Source organism: Leuresthes tenuis, unplaced genomic scaffold (genome assembly GCF_036924035.1).
Source record: "Leuresthes tenuis unplaced genomic scaffold, fLeuTen1.0.hap1 SCAF_4, whole genome shotgun sequence".
In the NCBI taxonomy this organism is placed as follows: domain Eukaryota; kingdom Metazoa; phylum Chordata; class Actinopteri; order Atheriniformes; family Atherinopsidae; genus Leuresthes; species Leuresthes tenuis.
In genome coordinates this window covers 1,189,594-1,202,015 of record NW_027325358.1, presented here as the reverse complement: position 1 = coordinate 1,202,015, position 12,422 = coordinate 1,189,594, and the positions used below count along the sequence as shown (strand labels likewise).

General features: G+C 51.3%; 1 protein-coding gene across 1 annotated transcript in view; it reads right to left on the bottom strand.

Annotated features, from left to right (window-relative positions):
* LOC140305275 (neuronal membrane glycoprotein M6-a-like) overlaps positions 1-12,422 on the bottom strand; it is a 34,113-nt gene that overhangs the window by 6,913 nt on the left and 14,778 nt on the right. Inside the window, exons 2-4 of the mRNA XM_072384047.1 lie at positions 5,426-5,618; positions 4,707-4,863; positions 3,333-3,486 (exon numbers count right to left, since the gene is read on the bottom strand). Of these exons, the coding sequence (XP_072240148.1) occupies positions 3,333-3,486; positions 4,707-4,863; positions 5,426-5,618 (504 nt within the window). The remainder of the gene's footprint in view (positions 1-3,332; positions 3,487-4,706; positions 4,864-5,425; positions 5,619-12,422) is intronic.

Genomic DNA, 12,422 nt, shown 5'->3' with positions numbered 1-12,422 from the left:
GACACCTGTCATCACGGGACACCTGTCATCATAGGACACCTGTCATCATAGGACACCTGTCATCATAGGACACCTGTCATCACGGGACACCTGTCATCACGGGACACCTGTCATCACGGGACACCTATCATCATGGGACACCTGTCATCATGGGACACCTGTCATCATAGGACACCTGTCATCACGGGACACCAAGCCTTTTCACTGCCAGTTTGGCTTTCCTGAGGCTCACATGCTGATTTTTCCATCATGTTTGCCATTTGAAATGTTGATGAGTCATCACCGATTTGTCTGTGCTCGGCAGATTGATCCAAGCATGTGATCAGGTGCTTCTCAGAAAACTGGACCACTGACACCATTTCCAAATCACAAGAGGACTGTCTTTAAAACCTCACTGTTTGGGATTAATGTCTCAGACTGAGGAAAGCCTGCAGCAGGGCAACGCTGAAGTTCAAATAAGGTTATTTCAGTCAATAATCATTCAATGAACCCACGATAAGGAAGGTGAAAACGTGCTTTAGGTGTGTTTCTGTAGATTTATGGACTTCGATCAGGTGTTCAATCAGGGTTACAGATCAGGTTCAATAACACAGAGTTTATAAAGAATCCACAGAGATGGAAGGAGCATCGATGAGGCTGAAGGGTAAAAAAGGTTCGAGTGTTCCCAGCAGCTCAGTGGGGGGAACACAGGTGGGAACACAGGGGGGAACACAGGTGGGAACACAGGGGGGAACACAGGTGGAAACACAGGTGGACAGGTGGGAACACAGGGGGGAACACAGGTGGGAACACAGGTGGGAACACAGGTGGGAACACAGGGGGGAACACAGGTGAGAACACAGGTGGGAACACAGGGGGGAACACAGGTGGGAACACAGGTGGGAACACAGGTGAGAACACAGGTGGGAACACAGGTGAGAACACAGGGGGGAACACAGGGGGGAACACAGGTGAGAACACAGGGGGGAACACAGGGGGGAACACAGGTGGGAACACAGGTGGGAACACAGGTGGGAACACAGGTGAGAACACAGGGGGGAACACAGGTGAGAACACAGGTGGGAACACAGGGGGGAACACAGGTGGGAACACAGGGGGGAACACAGGTGGAAACACAGGTGGACAGGTGGGAACACAGGGGGGAACACAGGTGGGAACACAGGTGGGAACACAGGTGGGAACACAGGGGGGAACACAGGTGAGAACACAGGTGGGAACACAGGGGGGAACACAGGTGGGAACACAGGTGGGAACACAGGTGAGAACACAGGTGAGAACACAGGGGGGAACACAGGGGGGAACACAGGTGAGAACACAGGGGGGAACACAGGGGGGAACACAGGTGGGAACACAGGGGGGAACACAGGTGGGAACACAGGTGAGAACACAGGTGAGAACACAGGGGGGAACACAGGTGAGAACACAGGTGGGAACACAGGGGGGAACACAGGTGGGAACACAGGGGGGAACACAGGTGAGAACACAGGTGGATAGGTGGGAACACAGGGGGGAACACAGGTGGGAACACAGGTGGGAACACAGGTGGGAACACAGGTGGGAACACAGGTGAGAACACAGGGGGGAACACAGGTGAGAACACAGGTGGGAACACAGGGGGGAACACAGGTGGGAACACAGGGGGGAACACAGGTGAGAACACAGGTGGATAGGTGGGAACACAGGGGGGAACACAGGTGGGAACACAGGGGGGAACACAGGTGGGAACACAGGTGAGAACACAGGTGAGAACACAGGGGGGAACACAGGTGAGAACACAGGTGGGAACACAGGGGGGAACACAGGTGGGAACACAGGGGGGAACACAGGGGGGAACACAGGTGAGAACACAGGTGGGAACACAGGGGGGAACACAGGTGGGAACACAGGGGGGAACACAGGGGGGAACACAGGTGAGAACACAGGGGGGAACACAGGGGGGAACACAGGGGGGAACACAGGTGGGAACACAGGTGGGAACACAGGTGAGAACACAGGTGGGAACACAGGGGGGAACACAGGTGGGAACACAGGGGGGAACACAGGGGGGAACACAGGTGAGAACACAGGGGGGAACACAGGGGGGAACACAGGTGGGAACACAGGTGGGAACACAGGGGGGAACACAGGGGGGAACACAGGTGGGAACACAGGTGGGAACACAGGGGGGAACACAGGTGGGAACACAGGGGGGAACACAGGTGAGAACACAGGTGGATAGGTGGGAACACAGGGGGGAACACAGGTGGGAACACAGGTGGGAACACAGGGGGGAACACAGGTGGGAACACAGGGGGGAACACAGGGGGGAACACAGGTGGGAACACAGGTGAGAACACAGGTGAGAACACAGGGGGGAACACAGGTGAGAACACAGGTGGGAACACAGGGGGGAACACAGGTGGGAACACAGGGGGGAACACAGGGGGGAACACAGGTGAGAACACAGGGGGGAACACAGGTGAGAACACAGGTGGGAACACAGGGGGGAACACAGGGGGGAACACAGGTGGGAACACAGGGGGGAACACAGGGGGGAACACAGGTGAGAACACAGGGGGGAACACAGGTGGGAACACAGGGGGGAACACAGGGGGGAACACAGGTGAGAACACAGGGGGGAACACAGGTGAGAACACAGGTGGGAACACAGGGGGGAACACAGGGGGGAACACAGGGGGGAACACAGGTGAGAACACAGGTGGGAACACAGGGGGGGAACACAGGTGAGAAACTGCTGTTTGACACCTGGCAGGTTTAGGACAGGTTTAGTATTATCAACATGAACTCTGGAGCCATTATTAATTATTCTGTTAAATCAGGCTTCAGCTTCTCCACATGAGAGCAAAACTAAACGTGAGAACAGACTTTTCTACCTGCTTTCATTGCATCTGTCCGTTCTTTTTCTTCAGTGTCCTGGTTTAAACTTCCTTAAAAGGAGGTTTGACCTCTGCTCTGACCTCTGGTTTAACTTAAACTGAACTGAGGAGATGTTATCATTGGTTTGATCTTGACTGACCAGAACGCAAACGTTTTTAAGCTAACAGCATCCCTGCAGTGAAGCACGGTGGTGGCAGCATCATGTTAGAGGGAACCGAACTGAGGGATGAATGCAGCCAAAGAAAGTATAAATAAACAGTTCTTAAGGAAAACCTGCTCAGAGAAACCGGAGGCTGGGATGATCTCAGCAGCAAGTTTCAGTTTAAGATCTTTCCTAAACCAGTTGAACAGTTATTGCAGGTAGATTTATGGGGAAAAACCCAAATATACAGGTTTTATAAAAGGTCTGAACCTTTCTGCATCAGGGCAGATGGACACATCATTATCAGACCTACCGAACTGGCGCAGGTCCAGGCAGAGGTTGGCTCCCTCCACCGAGCTGTTGTTCTGACACATGGACCAAACATTGAAGTACATGAAGACCGGCAGGCTGGTGAAAGCTGTCACTCCGAGCCACACCAGGAAGAAGAGGTAGGCCAGGAACATCAGCTGTGAGCAGAGAGACAGGATGAGTCAGAGCGACCGAACCGTTCAGAGGCTGAAGGTGGTTTAATGTGAGTCCTGTCCACGCCGCCGCCGTGACGCCGTGACGCCGTCACTGAGCTTTCAAAGCTCTGCGTCGGGGGAACGCGTCGCTCTGCAGTTCACCGCCACGCCTCTAGGGGGCGTCTCCGTGTGTTTGTGTGGTTTCAGGTTAGAGCCGAATCTTTGCTTTTCCTTCCGGTCACAGTTAGCAACAGTAACCGATGGCAACCGGGGTGCAGCAGCTGTATCTGCAGCTGGAGCTCATCAATAATGAAGAACAAATGCTTAAATTGTAAAGACAGAGAAGAAGAAGAGAAGACGTTTGCGGGGGGGGGGGGGGGGGGGGGGGGATTTGTTCATCCAGCTTTACAGCCTGGATGAACAAATTTACTTTAGATCATTTTAAATGTCAACAAGCTTCTTGGCCGTGTTCAGACATTAAGACCGGAAATTACGTTCTGAGCCGACCAATCACAGCCCTTAGAGTTTTAGGAGGCGCTCCGGCGGAGCTACGATAAAGAATCATTTAAATTCTCCACCATTTGGAGCCTAAACGGCCCTTAAGGTGGAGGAATCCACGTCGACGTCCTCAAAACGATGGAGAAGTATAAACTACGCTTTACGATGGTCCCCGCGCACACTCACGTGCACGCTCACGCGCACGTGCACGTGCACGCTGTAATCACACGACGCGGAGCGACTACACCTAACATTCATGCATTTTTTGGCGAACACACGCATTAACAGAAATGTTTTCTCACGCGCCCAGCCGTACGTGGAAATGACGTGCACTAACAGCAGCACGTGCACTAACAGCAGCACGTGCACGTCTGTCTGCCTCTGTCTGGCGGATGCTGTGAAATCATTCAGATCTCTGTTCAGACTTCCTGTTTCTGAATTATGAACATAAATATGTGGAAGAGGTTTCTCTGTGTTCCTGATCCAAAGTCCAGATTCTGCACAGTCTGGACCCTGAACCCCCCCCGGTTAGGGGGGAGTGACGTAAAGCCGGGCTTTGCCTGTTAAAAGGTTAAACTCCTCCATCTTTCCATCTGTCGGCCTGTTCTTTAACGGTTTTATTACTTTTGACCCACCCAACATATCTGTGATAATATGATTATTTCACCTGCTGCACCTGTTGTCTAAAACATGATTATTTTCTGTGACTTTCAGAGTTTCCTTACGAAGGCGGTCAGGCAGCGGCCGCAGGCGGTGATCTTGAACTCTCCGTACAGATCCCTGATGGCTCCAGTGGTGAAGAATCCCTCCACCAGCAGCAGCACTCCAAACACAAAGAATCCAGCTGCCAGGCCATAAATGATGTACTTCAGGATGTCGATGCTGTGGAGAGGACACACGTGCACGCCCACAGGCACGTGCACACACACACACACACAGTCAGTGCCAGGGATTCATCTGTTTACATGCCTGCTGCATCTTGATGTTTGCACACTGGAAGCTGCGCCTCTTCAGCTTAATCATCATGTGTGGAGGCCAGAAACATCTCTGAGGTGTTGCTGGAGGCCCGTGAGGCAGTGGGCGGGGCCTCTGGACTGATCAGCAGATAACTGCTGATTATTATCAGTAATCAATAACAATGCTGTCAGATGACGAGAGAGTGAAAGTTCCTCTCAAAGTCACATGATGAACATTGGCACATTAGTTAAATGTGACCCTCGAGCCGCGCCGTAGTTTGGAAATCATGAAGGAATGAGGATGTGAGCCGTGTTCTCCCCACTGCTCTGAGCCTTAAATACCCCCCCCTGAGCGGTTTGTAACACCTGAACAGCGCCACCTGTGGCAGGGAGAAGTGTGAAAGTGTCAGATTCAGGCCCGGCTGCCCTGCTGTTGCTGCACGTTGGGCTGAGTTTGCATGAAAAGCTTTTATCAGACGGTCACTCACATGATAAACACGTCCAGAGTGTCTCCAGGAGCTCTGATGACCTCAAAGTAGTTCTGCAGGATGGTGACGGTGCCGCTCAGAGCCTCGTGGCCACACCCACAGAACAAGGCCACGCCCATGTAGAGGAGGATGGTGGCGATGAGAGAGGCCCAGGGCAGGCTGCCCACACACCGCTCGCAGCACTCCTTACAGCCTGGACACAAACAGGGACCTCTTTAACACGCTCCTGTGATGATTACAGCAGCGGAAACACTCCTAAACACTGCGGTCCAGACATCATTATGGGAAATAACAGGCGTCCTCAACCCAGCCAAAGGCACCGGATCTGGTTCTGGGCTTTAGAATGAATAAATATGTACTTTTTAAACAGCATTCCCTCATTTTAATCAGCTTCAGAACACACAAACTGTGTCATGACCACAGAAAACCTTTAAATAAACAGAAAAATATGCACAATGAAAGCGTCGGAAGAATTAAGCGGCTGGGTTAACAGGTTCTGCTAGATTACAGGATACATTTCAACACTGTCAGCAGTTACTGTGCAGAGCTGAAGAAGCCTCTGACTGAACACAGCCTGTCTTTTATCTGTTCTGCACCATCAGGTCCAGATGCTGCAGAGCAGTACCCAAAGTTCCACTTTCACTTTGATTACTTTTAATCCCACTCAGACACATGAAAACGTGGTAAAGACATACAGTACTGTGACAGCTGAGCTGAAAACTTCCATCAAGATCTTTGCTTCATGCCAATCTAAACTGCAAAAGGTGTAGCTGCAGCCCCCCCCCCCCCCGACCGACGGACTAAGCGGGTGTAGAAGACGGATGGATGGAGAGGCTGGAAGAAACCCTCAAACATGGAGGAAGATTCAGACGAGTTAAGATGTTCTAAAAAGGGAACTGAGGAGAGATCGATGGCAGAAACTCCCACGATTCTTCCTCTGAGCAGCAAAGAAGAAGAAAGTGCAGCTTTATTAACGCCAACACAGACACAAAGCTTCAGCTTCTCTTACCCCGGGTTGGTTAGCAGCTTACTGAGGGGAAATTAATATTAGCAGACAAAGCCTGAATAATACTTCAGCTCTGGAGCACAGGGTAATCTGCAGCAGCTGAATCAGTGAAACCAGGACCCTCTCTGCTCAGTGCAGCCAGGATTTCTGCAGCTTAGCTGCCTTTAATGAGCAGAATCCGGGGGAATCTGCCAGTGCACCAACAGCACGAGTTAAAGGATGATCCTGCTACCGCTCCACAGGCTGTTTATCAGACGTGAGAAGAAGAAAAAGACTGCAAACTGTTTGGTTAAACTCTAACAACCGAGAAGCTGTTTATCAGACGTGAGAAGAAGAAAAAGACTGCAAACTGTTTGGTTAAACTCTAACAACCGAGAAGCTGTTTCCTGCCATGAAGCTGCAGATTATCTGCTTCTCCTGTTAGAGAGCAGAGCTCTTAACTCCTATAACTCTGTAAGAAAGTGTCCTGAACTGTAGAAATACACATTTCAGCTTCAACCTGTGCTCCAGCAGTAATCCAGAGGATGTTGCATCCACAGTATTCGCTGCTGGTGGAGGTTCCTTTGGACTCATTAGCTGCAGCTCTGCACCTGCCACATTACATAACTGCACCAACAGCTCAGGCTTCATCAAGTGACTCACTCTGCCTGTGATTTTACTGTAGCTGCAGCCAGATAAGGGAGGAGTGTGGGGGGGTGACTTAACGGGAGGCTAAACGTCATTTAGCATCTGCAACTGTCTCTGAAAGCAACAACCGTTTAGCTTGATTCTTAACTTGTGATTTAAGGCTCTTCGTCTTCAGGTGAGCATATGAGGCTGCTGCACACTGCTGTGAAAGAGGAAGTTTACAGGAAGTTACGGAGGTTTTCCCACAGAAAATCTCATCTGTTCTAACTGCTGTGCAAGAAGGCGCCACGACAGCTGGAAATGGACATTCAAACAACAGAAATGTTAAGGTTTAGGCACCAAACTGCAAGGTTAAGGTCAGAATATCAGTGATAAGAGGACTCAGCAGACTGTCAGGTGTTAGGAGGGAGTTCTGGTCTGGTTGGAGGCAGAGTAGAGGCTGGTTTTATCAGTTTGTCTCCATAGTGAAAGCATCTGAGGTGTCAGAGATCAGTGCGAACTTCTGGAGCGTTTACTCCTGAGCGAGGAACAACGTTCCCTGAGACGACCGGATGGAGGAGAAACGACCCATAAACCACCTCTGTCACTCCTCATCGGCTCCCTGTTAGATTCAGAACAGAATTTAAGCTTCTTCTTCTCACATATAAAGCTCTTAATGACCGAGCTCCATCACATCTTAAAGATCTCACAGTTGGATATTTCCCCAACAGAGCACTTTGCTCTCAGGCTGCAGGTTTCCTTGTGGTTCCCAGAGTTTCTAAAAGCAGAATGGGAGGCAGAGCCTTCAGTTATCAGGCCCCTAAAAGCAGAATGGGAGGCAGAGCCTTCAGTTATCAGGCCCCTAAAAGCAGAATGGGAGGCAGAGCCTTCAGTTATCAGGCCCCTAAAAGCAGAATGGGAGGCAGAGCCTTCAGTTATCAGGCCCCTAAAAGCAGAATGGGAGGCAGAGCCTTCAGTTATCAGGCCCCTAAAAGCAGAATGGGAGGCAGAGCCTTCAGTTATCAGGCCCCTAAAAGCAGAATGGGAGGCAGAGCCTTCAGTTATCAGGCCCCTAAAAGCAGAATGGGAGGCAGAGCCTTCAGTTATCAGGCCCCTAAAAGCAGAATGGGAGGCAGAGCCTTCAGTTATCAGGCCCCTAAAAGCAGAATGGGAGGCAGAGCCTTCAGTTATCAGGCCCCTAAAAGCAGAATGGGAGGCAGAGCCTTCAGTTATCAGGCCCCTAAAAGCAGAATGGGAGGCAGAGCCTTCAGTTATCAGGCCCCTAAAAGCAGAATGGGAGGAAGAGCCTTCAGTTATCAGGCCCCTAAAAGCAGAATGGGAGGCAGAGCCTTCAGTTATCAGGCCCCTAAAAGCAGAATGGGAGGCAGAGCCTTCAGTTATCAGGCCCCTAAAAGCAGAATGGGAGGCAGAGCCTTCAGTTATCAGGCCCCTAAAAGCAGAATGGGAGGCAGAGCCTTCAGTTATCAGGCCCCTAAAAGCAGAATGGGAGGCAGAGCCTTCAGTTATCAGGCCCCTAAAAGCAGAATGGGAGGCAGAGCCTTCAGTTATCAGGCCCCTAAAAGCAGAATGGGAGGCAGAGCCTTCAGTTATCAGGCCCCTAAAAGCAGAATGGGAGGCAGAGCCTTCAGTTATCAGGCCCCTAAAAGCAGAATGGGAGGCAGAGCCTTCAGTTATCAGGCCCCTAAAAGCAGAATGGGAGGCAGAGCCTTCAGTTATCAGGCCCCTAAAAGCAGAATGGGAGGCAGAGCCTTCAGTTATCAGGCCTCTAAAAGCAGAATGGGAGGCAGAGCCTTCAGTTATCAGGCCCCTAAAAGCAGAATGGGAGGCAGAGCCTTCAGTTATCAGGCCCCTAAAAGCAGAATGGGAGGCAGAGCCTTCAGTTATCAGGCCCCTAAAAGCAGAATGGGAGGCAGAGCCTTCAGTTATCAGGCCCCTAAAAGCAGAATGGGAGGCAGAGCCTTCAGTTATCAGGCCCCTAAAAGCAGAATGGGAGGCAGAGCCTTCAATTATCAGGCCCCTAAAAGCAGAATGGGAGGCAGAGCCTTCAGTTATCAGGCCCCTAAAAGCAGAACGGGAGGCAGAGCCTTCAGTTATCAGGCCCCTAAAAGCAGAACGGGAGGCAGAGCCTTCAGTTATCAGGCCCCTAAAAGCAGAATGAGAGGCAGAGCCTTCAGTTATCAGGCCCCTAAAAGCAGAATGGGAGGCAGAGCCTTCAGTTATCAGGCCCCTAAAAGCAGAATGGGAGGCAGAGCCTTCAGTTATCAGGCCCCTAAAAGCAGAATGGGAGGCAGAGCCTTCAGTTATCAGGCCCCTAAAAGCAGAATGGGAGGCAGAGCCTTCAGTTATCAGGCCCCTCTCTGTGGAACCAGCTGCCAGTTTGGCTTCAGGAAGCAGACACCCTCTCTACCTTTAAGATCAGGCTGAAACTTTCCTTTCTGATAAAGCTTATAGTTAGGGATGGCTCAGGTGAGCCTGAAACATCCCATAGTTCTGCTGCTGTAGGCTTATTATGACCGTGTTACAGTGAATTGATTCAATTGGCTTGAATTGATGCAGTGTTGTGATTTGGCGACATATAAATAGAACGGAATCGACCTGAAATGAGTTGAATTATAAAACATCTTAAACAGTGATTTTGGTATTTCTTTGCTTGATTGACAGCTGTCACAGCCAATCACAACCAGCCGCTGCTGCTCAGCTCCACCCATCAGTCTGTGTCCACAGAACGATGAAGATGTTTGATTCAGATAAATCCTGACGAGCGCACGCACACGCGCACGTGCACGTGCACACATGAACGCGCACACGCACACGCACACATTCAGCTACACTAACTCACTGAAGCCTACAAGCAGACGAGGAAAAGACATTCACACGTTCATCGCTTCACTCCTTCACCTCCATGTTGCACACAGAAGGTGTGTGCGTGTGCATGTGAGTGTGCATGTGTGCGTGTGTGTGTGTGAGTGTGCATGTGAGTGTGAGTCATCATGCTGCACAGGTTTAATTGACCAGCCTAGTTTCCATGCCAACAGGGGTGTGGCAGAAGCCTGCTGACCCACTTTGCCTGTAGCGTTGTCATGGCAACAGCGCTGCTCTGAGTATTACAGCCACAGTGATGAACACTTTCTGTCTCACACACACAGCATCCATTTTCATCTCCACCTTTCCGTCTGCTCCCTGCGTTTCCGTCTCAGTCCGCCGTGTTTCCCAACAAACCGCCGGGCGCCGGCGCAGGAACAAAGATGGCCGCTGTGACCGTGAGAAGGTCCCATTTTGCTCTGACTGACTCCATTTGTAAAATGTTCACTGCAGCAGAGGTTCATGCACGTTTGGTGTCTTTGCACAAGCTTGTGAGTCAGTTTGTGTCCCGGCTCTGAGGCAGATGGACGAGCACATGAGGAGGAGTCTGATGCTGCCTTATAAATGTGTTATGAGCCTCTGTGGGGGGGGGGGGTTGGGCAGCATGTTGCAAACAAATACTGTCATTTTGTGCACATATCTGCACGAGTCTGACTGTTTCAGACTGTGAGCGTGTGTCCTGAATCCCAGCCATGTTATAATCCTCATCATATTTCCATATTTGGGCTTTAAATGCAGGAAGGACCCAGTGACCTGATAAAAACTGGGGCAGGCTGAGCGCAGGCGGCTGAACGCAGGCGGCTGAGCGCAGGCGGCGGAACGCAGGCGGCTGAGCGCAGGCGGCTGAACGCAGGCGGCCGAACGCAGGCGGCCGAACGCAGGCGGCCGAACGCAGGCGGCCGAACGCAGGCGGCCGAACGCAGGCGGCCGAACGCAGGCGGCCGAACGCAGGCGGCTGAACGCAGGCGGCTGCTGCGTTTTCTTTGTTTGGCCGACAGAAACACCTTCAGATGGCATCGATTTGCTGTTCCATCACATGAAGCCGCTGCAGGGTTGATAAGGTCAGATCACCCCCCTCATGAGGCTCATTTAGTAAAGTACGCACTAAATCTTATATGCCTGCTAAAAACAGGGGCAGATGGTGGCCTATGAGGGATAATGATGGATAATGCTTGGCAGCATATTTCTGAGGCTTTAAACTTTTATTAATGTTTGGATCTTGAACTTTAACTGATGGCGGGCTGCAGATCTTATTCAGTAACTCAACACCTGGTCAAACTCTGCCTGTTCTGACCGATTCGTTGGTGAAACGTCTCTAAATGACTCTCAGTATGTTGCAGCCTGGTGCTGCACCAATTAATCCCCTTTATACTGACTAATATGATAGATTATCAGTTCTGGAGCTGTTCTCTATAAAGAGATAAAAATGTAAAGCTGTATCCACCCAAATGATAAAGAAATGAATCCAGCTGAAACATCCAATGGTCTTCTGGTTTCAGCATCACTGCTGTGTTACTATAACAGGTTATTTGAGAAGATGATCAGGAAAAAGCTGGAAACGGATTACTGTAATCACTGTATGTCATAGTAGCCTCTGCTGTGACCCAGAAGCTGTGTTTTTACCAAAGAACGTGACTGAAATGTTGTGACATGGATTTATTTCATGACCGGAGGAAAATCTGGTTACGATTTTTACTGGTTGGGTCAGTTTCAGCAGCCGAGGATCGGACTGCTGCTCATAATCCACATTAAATCAGACCCTTAAGGAGCCTCCTGGAGGTGGTGGGTCCACAGGAGGGTGGTCTCATGCTCCTTTAGGCTGTTTCATGTGAGGACACCACCTTCAGCTGTGGGGGGAAACTGATCAGTGATCACTGTGTGAGCCACAAACCATCACAGCTGACTCCCTGATCATCTGACAGCAGCAGCTGGGTCTTAGGGCACCAAACAAAGTGGCCTGAAGAGCCAAAGTCCTCTGACGGAGCCCCACTGCAGGCTGGAAGGATTAATAAGCTGAACTTTCTTAGCTCTAAAGGAGCTCCCTGGACAAATATGAATGATCCAGGTGTGGAAACAGCAGGTGATCAATACTTCAGCATAAAAAGGTTTCTCACTCTGCGCTGATACTCCTGAAATGGGATTGATTATCTTCACAGACATCTGCACTGTCCTCCAGGCCAGATTATCAGGTCCTCACCGTCTTTTTCAGAGATGCTCAATACAGATCTGCAAAGTTTCAGGAGGGAGACCCGGAGGAGGGAGACCCGGAGGAGGGAGACCCGGCGGAGGGAGACCCAGAGGAGGGAGACCCGGAGGAGGGAGACCCGGCGGAGGGAGACCCGGAGGAGGGAGACCCGGCGGAGGGAGACCCGGAGGAGGGAGACCCGGCGGAGGGAGACCCGGCGGAGGGAGACCCGGAGGAGGGAGACCCGGCAGAGGGAGACCCGGCGGAGGGAGACCCGGAGGAGGGAGACCCGGAGGAGGGAGACCCGGCGGAGGGAG